This window comes from Falco naumanni, chromosome 2, assembly GCF_017639655.2.
Source record: "Falco naumanni isolate bFalNau1 chromosome 2, bFalNau1.pat, whole genome shotgun sequence".
NCBI lineage: Eukaryota > Metazoa > Chordata > Aves > Falconiformes > Falconidae > Falco > Falco naumanni.
This window is the reverse complement of record NC_054055.1, coordinates 2,722,907-2,732,091: the sequence shown is the minus strand read 5'-3', so window position 1 is coordinate 2,732,091 and position 9,185 is coordinate 2,722,907. Positions and strand designations below refer to the sequence as shown.

At 68.0% G+C, this 9,185-nt stretch overlaps 1 protein-coding gene across 3 annotated transcripts; it reads left to right on the top strand.

The window, feature by feature from the left end:
• Positions 1-2,467: 2,467 nt before the first annotated feature.
• TRIM3 (tripartite motif containing 3) lies at positions 2,468-9,054 on the top strand. 3 transcript variants are annotated; one of them, XM_040584344.1, is made up of 12 exons: positions 2,468-2,522; positions 3,153-3,315; positions 4,802-5,039; positions 5,233-5,384; positions 5,471-5,651; positions 5,874-6,597; positions 6,679-6,782; positions 6,859-7,026; positions 7,098-7,266; positions 7,823-7,893; positions 7,987-8,127; positions 8,298-9,054. In XM_040584344.1, the coding sequence occupies exons 2-12, from the start codon at positions 3,185-3,187 to the stop codon at positions 8,448-8,450; spliced, it is 2,232 nt and encodes a 743-aa protein (XP_040440278.1). In that variant the 5' UTR covers positions 2,468-2,522; positions 3,153-3,184; the 3' UTR covers positions 8,451-9,054. The 3 variants fall into 3 exon arrangements, with proteins under 3 accessions (XP_040440278.1, XP_040440277.1, XP_040440279.1); XM_040584343.1 differs by having other exon boundaries at positions 7,098-7,278; XM_040584345.1 differs by lacking the exon at positions 2,468-2,522 and having other exon boundaries at positions 3,203-3,315; positions 4,863-5,039; positions 7,098-7,278.
• The last annotated feature ends 131 nt before the right edge of the window (positions 9,055-9,185 follow it).

Here is a 9,185-nt window from a genome sequence, read left to right as displayed (position 1 = left end):
CAGACGGTGCCTGTGGTGTCTTGTTCTCCTGCTGTGCACCCCTGTGAAGAGCCTGGCTCCGTGTCCTTGGTAAGCTCACTGTCGGCGCTGGCAGCTCACTGCGAGGTCTGCAGCCTTCTCCCCTGAAGGCTGAGCGAGCCCCGGTTCCTCGGCAGCTCCTCACAGGGCAGGTGCTCCAACTCAGCGGCCGGCCCCGAACTCGCTGCAGTTTGTCAAGGTCTTTCCAGAGCTGGACGTGGTGTCTGGATGCGGTTTAGCAAGGGCTGAGGAGAGGGGAGGAGAATCCCCGGCCCCGTTGGCACCGGCCGGGGTTCTGCCGGGCTCTCCTGGCTGCCGGGGTGCCCTGTGGCTCGTGCCCGGCTCACTGCCCACCCAGACCCCCAGGACATTTTCCCTGGAGCTGCTTCCCCGACCCGTGCTGTCGCAGCGGTGCTCTGCTTCCCGGCCCTGGCGTTTGTCCTCGCTGCATTTCACGCAGTTCCCTGCGGCTGCCCTTGGGGTGCAGTCCTGCCCTCGAGCGTGTCAGCTGCTCATCCCCCCACACCCCCGGCTGGTGTTGCTTGTGACCATGAGGAGCGCGTGACCATGAGGAGCGTGCACTCTGGTCCTGCACGGGCCGTTGCTGAGGCTGCTGAGCAGGAGAGGTGCCTGGGCTGGCCCCTGCGGTGCTGGTGCTCCGCTTGTCACCAGCCTCCAGGCAGAGCACAGCTCCCGAGCCACAGCCCTCTGAGCCCGACTCTCCAGCCTGGCTGTGACCCACCCCCTATCCAGCCCCCCAAACCGTAACACCCTGCCTCGGGTAAGACGATTGTGGGAGAAGGTGCCAAGAGTCATGGCTGCTGTCACCTGCGGCCACTGTTGCTGTACCACAGAGGGCAGACAAGGCGGTTGGGGGTGGCTTCACCTGGGTCACCTCCCAAGGCCCCATGTGGCTGTGGCGGTGGTGCCATGCTAGATGGCAATAGTGTGAGGTGGGAATGTCACCCAGCCGGTTGCTCTGTGTGGTTGGGGCCAGGCCGTCCCGCAGGGCCGCCGCACCCAGGGGCAGTGCCAGCTCAGGGACCTGAGCACCCCACCTGCACCGGCGGCCCTGCGCTGCGGCTGCTTGCACGCTTGCACGTGGGTGTGTGCACACCCCAGGGCCTGCTGCATACCTGGAGCCCACCTGCCTGCCAGTGGCGCTCCGGCACACGGCACACAGCAGCAGCACGGTGCCCAGCCAGCCCCGGCGACGCCGCGGAAATCCCACCAGACCCTCCATCCAGGATGGCTCCCGGGGGCAGGTGAGGTGGTGTGTGCCAGGGCATGTGGCGTGTAGGTGGGGGACAGTGGCACCGCAGATTCACCCCGAGGGTCGCCGGGTCACCGCCCTTGTGCCAAAGGAGCGGCAGAGAGCAGGAGGGCACACACAGGCAGGGCACGGGTGTGCATGGGTGTGCAAATGGGCACGGGAGCGTCCCGAACACGGGTGAGAGTGCATACCTGCACACGTGGAGCGTGTGCACACAGGCGCAGTGTGCGCAGCCCTGGGAGGGCAGGAGTGCACACACACTGCACAGTGTGTGCACACACACCCACCCCCCACCCCACGCACAGGTGGGTGGGCGTGCACACGGGCACTGCCTGCACACTTACACCATTGCACGGCAGGGCGGGGTGGGGGTGGGGGGGGGCATGCACGTGCCCCGGCTGCAACCCCCATTCAAGCTACTCGTGGGCTCTACCCCACCCGTGTCCGTGTCCTCGGGACAGCCCCGGCCCCCACACTTAGGGGTCTGCCAGCCACGAGCCCCCACACTTTGAGGGCTCGGTGGGGGGACACGACGGGTGGGATGCGGTTGCCGTGGTGACAGCCGGGTACCCCGGGGATGCAGGGGGGCGCGCCCGGAGCCCCCCCTACTGCAGAGCCACAGCCCGGACCCGACCATTCGCGGTGAGGGGGGGTGCTGCTCTCTTTCCCCGGTTTCCCACGGGAACCCCCGCGCGGGTCGCCCACTTGGGAACGGCGCCGCGGTGCGCGGCGCCGCGGCGCCGTTCCCGAGTGGGCGACCCGCGCGGGGGGTCGCATGCGGTCCTGGGGGTGGTGTAACAAGCGTGTGCACCCCCGCCGGCGGCATGGTACGGTCCGCTCTGGCAGCTGCCTCCCCTGCCCAACCCTGGCGCAGTCCCCGCCGCGCCGCGCCGAGCCGTGCCGGGCCGAGGATGCGCGCTGCCGGCCCTCGGCGGGGGCTGGGGCGAGGAGGGGGCTGCGGGGGGGGTGAGTGGGGCCTGGAGGGGGGACACACACGGGTGGGGGCGCCTGGGGACAAGGACACGGGGTTGGGGGGCGGGGGGACAAGGCGTTAAGGGGGAGAAGGAAGGCGGGGGGGCGCGGGGATGGGCCCGCAGCATCCTCACGGTGGGGCCCGCGGGCGCTGCCCCCTCTCCCCCGCCCCGTGGCGGTGCCGGTGGGGGGGGGGGCGGTGCCGCACAATGGCGGCCGGGGCGGGGCCGGGCCTGGAGCGCGGAGCCGCCGCATCGCCGTGAGCAGGGCCGTGGGGCGCGGGGAGGCGTGGGGCAGGGGCTGGGGGCCGTGGGGCAAGTAGCAGATGCTGTAGAGTAGGGGCTGGGGGCCGTGGGGCATGGTGTGGGTGCCACAGCGGAGGCAGGGAGTGGGTGCTGTGGGTCGGGGAGCAGATGCCATAGGGCAGGGAGGTGGATGCTATGGGGCAGGCAGCAGGTGCTGTGGGGCACGGGCTGGGTGCCGCAGGGCAGGGAGGTGGATGCCATGGGGCAGGCAGCGGGTGCTTTGGGGGAGGGGGTGGGTACCACGGGGCAGGCAGGGGCTTTGCACGTATGTGGTCCAGTGCTGTGGGGCAGAGATGTTGTGCACCCTGACACTGGGATGCAGGGCAGAACTGTGGGTCGCGGATGTGTGTGGGGCTGGGCCAGGCAGCTCTGGGGCTGGCTTGGGGCACCCAGGGACCATGGGCAAGGTGTCGTCCCCCCCCCCCCCCCCCCGTGCATCCTAGAGCATGTAGGGCCAAGGGCTGTGGGGCAAGCACGCTGCTGTGTGTCCAGCATGGGGCAGGTGTGGGGCGTGATCTGGCAAGGCTGGGGGCTTTGGGGTGCAGTGGAGCTGCCTCGGCCTCGCTGACCCTCCCTGCCCCCAGGCTGAGCACCGTGGGGCCGCGGGGACGCCGCCATGGCCAAACGGGAGGCCAGCGCCAGCCCGGTGGTGCGGCAGATTGACAAACAGTTCCTGGTGTGCAGCATCTGCCTTGACCGCTACCGCAACCCCAAGGTGCTGCCCTGCCTGCACACCTTCTGCGAGAGGTGAGAACCCAGCCCCCCCCACCCCACTGTGTGCCCTGCTGCATCCCCGCTGCATCCCCACTGTGCCCCACTGCATCCTTGTTGCACCCCACTGCAGCCCCACTGCATTGTCACTGCACCCGACTGCATCCCCCCAGCATCCCTGCCGTGCCCTGGGGCCCCACTGCATCCTGACTGCACCCTAGTGCATCCCCACTGCATCCTATTCTGTGCCCGCTGCACCCCACTGTCTCCCCAGCCCCGCTGTGCCTTGCTGCAGCCTACTGTGTCCCCCAGCTTGCACCCCTCTGCTGCGCCCTGGGCCCTGTTGTGCCCCTCCCGGCACCCTCCTCGTGCAGCCCCTGCAGGAGGGTAGCTGGAGTCCCCGCACCCCTGACATCCATGCTGCACCCCACCATGTATCCCCAGCACTCCCTGCCTGCACCTTCAGCAGGGGACGGGCTGGGGCTGCTGTGCCCCACGGCACCCCTCCTGCACCTTGTTGCACCCACGCTGCCTTCCAGCTGTACCCCACTGCATGCCCCAAGCATTCCCCAAACCCACAGCGAGAGCAGAGCTGCCCTCCCCACGTGTCTCCTGTCACCCACCGTGGGGCAGCCAAAGCCCCCTCTGCCCCCAGGCCCCCCCCCCAGCTAGTGGTGAGCCAGGGCCCATTGGCACACTCATCCCCCCAGCCCTCCCCAGTGAGAGATGGGGCTGAGCCCTGCTGTGCCCCAGGGGTGGGGAGCTGGGACCCTGGCACTCCGCAGTCACATTCCCCCCAACACTTGCTTGTGGGGGGCTGGGATCCCCACTGACCTCACACCCCCCAGTTCCCTGTAAGGGCTGCACAGCCTGTCCCTGAGCCCCCCACCCGTCTTGCCCCCATGGCCTGTAGCAGCCGGGGCTGATCGAATGCTGGTGCCCACCAGTGCCAGGGGGCAGGGGGCTGTGGCTGCGGTGGGCGGTGGTGGACTCTCTACTGATGTCTGCTCTCTCTGTGCCTCCCCAGAGACCCACCACCACCCCCTCACCCCCAGCCTGGCCTCTTCTGTCTGTCTGTCCATCCACCCCTCCAGGTGCTGGCAGTGGCTCCTCATGGCACCATGGTGCAGCCCTCCTGTCCATCTGTCCTGCCGTCTGTCTGCCCCTCCATCCCCCACCCTTGTTCCTGCAGCCCGTTGTGCCGCAGCATAGCCCTCCTGTCCATCCGTTCGTCCCACCAGCTGGCTGCCTCCCTGGCCCTATGGCTGTGCTCCTGCCCCATGCACCCCGATCCCTCCTGTCTGTCTGTTCGTCTCACTGTCCCCTCCAGCCTGGTCCCTCTGCTATTGTCCTGCGCACCCTGATCCCTCTGTCTGTCCATCCCGCTGGCTGGCTGCTCCCCTGGCCCTCTGCTCCTGCCCTGCACACCCCTGGCCCCGTCTGTCCATCCGTCAATCCTTCTGTCCCAGCTCCCTCCCCACTGCGTGGGTCCTGACCCTCTGGTTGTCCCCGTTCACCCCAGGTGTCTCCAGAACTATATCCCGCCCCAGAGCCTGACCCTGTCCTGCCCCGTCTGCCGCCAGACCTCCATCCTGCCCGAGCGCGGCGTCGCCGCCCTCCAGAACAACTTCTTCATCACCAACCTGATGGAGGTGCTGCAGCGGGACCCTGAGAGCTGCGGCCCCCACCCTGGCCGCGGCCTGGACCCCGTCAGCGCTGTCACCGGACAGCCTCTCTGCTGCCCCAACCATGAGGGCAAGGTGGGTCGCCCCTGCAGGTGGGGGGACTTGGGAGGGGCTCGGGGGGCCGTGGGTATCTGGGGGGACTGCAGGGGCTGGGGAGGGGGTGCAGGGATCTGGGAGCACTGTGGGGTCTTGGGGGGCTGCTGGGCCATGGGGGAGGTGCGGGTATCTGGGGGGGCCGTTGCAGGCTGCCCTGAGTGCCCGTGCACAGGTGATGGAGTTTTACTGCGAGCCGTGCGAGACCGCCATGTGCCGTGAGTGCACCGAGGGGGAGCACCGGGAGCACATCACCGTGCCGCTGCGCGATGTGGTGGAGCAGCACAAGGCGGCCCTGCAGCAGCAGCTTGATGCCGTCAGAAGCAGGTACAGGGCTGGGGGCGCTGCTGGGGCCAGGGCGCTGCTGGGGGTCCCCTCCAGCAGTGCCCACCCTGTGCCCGGCTGCCCTGCAGGCTCCCACAGCTGGCAGCGGCCATCGGGCTGGTGTCAGAGATCAGCCAGCAGCTGGTGGAGCGCAAGAACGAGGCGGTGCTGGAGATTGGCAGCACTTTCGAGGAGCTGGAGACAGCGCTGCGGCAGCGCAAGGGGCTGCTGGTGCGGGACCTAGAGGCCACCTGCGGGGCAAAGCAGAAGGTAAAGTGCCTGCGCCGCTGTGCCCTGCGCCACTGTTCTCTGCACCACCATGCTCCTGTGCCGGCATCCCTCCCCTGCGCCTGCCTGCCACCCCAGCCCTGCCGGTGCCAGCAGCTGGGCTCTGGGCGCAGGGCCATGGGACCAGCTGAAGCTGTGACCAGGGTCGGGGTGCCAGCTCGGGTCCCAGCCCAGCGGTGAGGGTGACCTGCCCCATCCCGGCAGGTGCTGCAGGCACAGCTGGACACCTTGCGCCAGGGTCAGGAGAGCATCCTCAGCAGCTGCGCCTTCACTGAGCAGGCACTGCACCACGGCACTGCCACTGAGGTGCTGCTGGTGAAGAAGCAGATGAGCGAGCGGCTGAGTGAGCTGGCCAGCCAGGAGTTCCCCGAGCATCCCCATGAGAACGCCCAGCTCGACTATGTGGTGGAGACTGAGGGTGTCCGCAAGTCCATCCTCAACCTGGGCGTGCTGATCACCACCAGTGCCACAGCCCACAAGACGGTGGCCACTGGTGAGGGGCTGCGGCATGCCGTGGTGGGGCAGCCCTCCTCACTCAGTGTCACCACCAAGGACAAGGATGGGGAGCTGGTGCGCAGTGGCAGTGCCAGCCTGCACTTCCAGGTGACAGCGCCGGACGGTGGCGCGGCCGAGGCGGAGGTGCAGGACAACAAGAATGGCACCTACGAGCTGCTCTACACACCCCGTGCTGAGGGCGACTTCCTCCTCTCTATCCTGCTGTATGGGCAGCCCATCCATGGCAGCCCCTTCCGCGTCCGCGCCATCAAGGCCTCGGACGTGCCCCCCTCTCCTGACGACGTCAAGCGCCGTGTCAAGTCCCCCAGCAGCGGGCACATTCGGCAGAAGGCCGTCCGGCGCCCCTCCAGCATGTACAGCAGCGGCAAGAAGAAGGAGAACCCCATCGAGGATGAGCTCATCTTCCGTGTGGGTGAGCGGCAGGGGCTCCCCGGGGGTGGTGGGGGCTCCCCGGTGTGAATGGGCCCCCCCGTGACCCCCAGTTTCACCGCAGGAAGCCGTGGCCGGGAGAAGGGGGAGTTCACCAACCTCCAGGGCATCTCCACCTCCAGCAGCGGCCGCATCGTGGTGGCTGACAGCAATAACCAGTGCGTGCAGGTAGGGCCCTGGCCCCGGCCCCGGCCCCGGCGCACCCTCCCACCTGACTGACACCCCCCCTGCTGCCCCCTCCCAGGTGTTTTCCAACGAGGGGCAGTTCCGGCTGCGTTTCGGGGTGCGGGGCCGCTCCCCAGGCCAGCTCCAGCGCCCGACTGGTGTCACCGTGGACATGAATGGGGACATCATCATTGCCGACTATGACAACCGCTGGGTCAGCATCTTCTCCCCCGAGGGCAAATTCAAGGTGAGGGGGGAGCTGCGGGGCAGGGGGGCTGCGGCTCCATACCAGGCCCTGACGACCCTCCCTGGCTGCAGACCAAGATTGGGGCTGGGCGGCTGATGGGCCCCAAGGGCGTCGCCGTGGACCGCAATGGCCACATCATCGTGGTGGACAACAAGGCCTGCTGCGTCTTCATCTTCCAGTCCAATGGCAAGCTCGTCACCAAGTTTGGGAGCCGTGGCACGGCCGAGCGGCAGTTTGCAGGTACACTTGATGGTAATACACCGACTGGCAAGTCCCCTCTTCCTTACTGCATGCCTTTGGCTTCCCGCTGTGCCGGAGCCAGGCTGGGACGGTGAGTACAGCACACCTCGCTGACAGCGGCTGGTGCCCCACCAACACTAGGACGCCTGGGGCTGGGCTGAAGGCCCTGGGTTCAGGTCCTGGGCTCTGGCTCTTCTTTCAGGCTCAGGTTTGGGTTCAGGGCTCTGGGCTGGGCCTCCGGAGCGAGACTGGGGCTCTAGGTTTGGGGCTCTGGTTGTGGCAGCAGGCTTTGTCCCTGCGGGTCGAGGCTTTGGGGTCTTGGCCCATCCCCAGCGCTGATACCACTGTGGAGCTGGGTGCCCCCCCAAGCCATGGGGGGCCGAGCACTGCCTGCGCTAACCCCCTTGTGCTGGCCTCACCAGCTGCTCGCGCGGCACTAACCACACTAACCGGCCACCTGCTGTGGGACTGAGGGGCATCCCTCGCTCTCCGCGGCGCTGGCACTGGACCAGGCCCCCCCATCCCTGGCTGGGGCTGAGCCCCCTCCTCTCCCCAGGACCCCACTTCGTGGCGGTCAACAACAAGAATGAGATTGTGGTGACCGACTTCCACAACCACTCAGTGAAGGTGAGTGCTGCCGTGGCCACCGGTGTCCCCGGCTCCGTGCCATCCCCGGTGCTGTGTGCCGGGGGAGCCCACGGTGACCCCCGCTCTCCCCAGGTGTACAATGCGGATGGTGAGTTCCTGTTCAAGTTCGGGTCCCATGGTGAGGGCAATGGCCAGTTCAATGCTCCCACTGGTGTGGCTGTCGACGCCAACGGCAACATCATTGTCGCTGACTGGGGCAACAGCCGCATCCAGGTACTGGCACTGGTGCTGCTGCCCCCGGGGCTGCCAGTGGGGATGACGTTTGTGTCCCAAGCGCTGAACCGTGCGCAGGGCAGGGGGACAACCTCCATTGGGGCAGGGAGTCCCAGGGCAGCGGGGCCATGGGGGACGGTGGGTGCAGCACATCTCTACCCACCCCACAGGTCTTTGACAGCTCGGGCTCCTTCCTCTCCTACATCAACACGGCTGCTGACCCCCTGTACGGGCCGCAGGGCCTGGCCCTCACCTCTGACGGACACGTGGTGGTGGCTGACTCCGGCAACCATTGCTTCAAGGCCTACCGCTACCTGCAGTAGCCGCCACGGGGACAGGGATGGGGATGCGGACGCTGCCAGTGCTGCCCACGCCATGACAGGGCCTGCGGGCCCCTGGGAGAGTACCCACAGCGGGATGCCCTAAGCAGTGGCTGCCCCACAGCCCTCACTGCCCCATGGCTCTCGCTGCCCCCCAAGCGCTGCCCCAACCTTCATGTGCACTTTATCCTGGGGGGCAGCCAGGCCCAGAATGGGGGCAAGGACAGGTCCAGCTGGGGTGGGGGCTGCCTGGGGACTGTGGCCGAGCCCTGCCTCTGGCCCCACAGCAGGCCCAGCAGCCCCACTGCCCCTGCTGCCAGGGGTCCTGGGGGCATGTGGGGCAGGAGGAGCCACCAGGCAGAGCTGGGGGCTGTGCGCACTGCTCGGGGCTGTGGGGCAGCTGCGGGGCAGCCAGTCCCGGAGCTCCTGTGCCCTACAGGGGCTGTCCCCCCCAGCCCTGCTCCCCTGGCACTGTGGCCCCGCTCCCCCAGCTCAAGCCCCAGCTGTGGGATGACCACGCGTGCCTGCCTGCCCCACAGCGGGGCTGTGTGGGGCTGCCGCCGTACGCTGACAAATTGTATGTACAAAATAAAGTATTCTGGAAGTACTCTGTCCCCCAGTGCTGCCAGCCCCACAGCAGGGGGAACAGATGGTGGGAACAACGGCAGCTCACACCCCACGGACCGACTTTGTGGCCATGGCACCATGTTCTCCGGGGGTCCTCACCAGGTGCAGTGG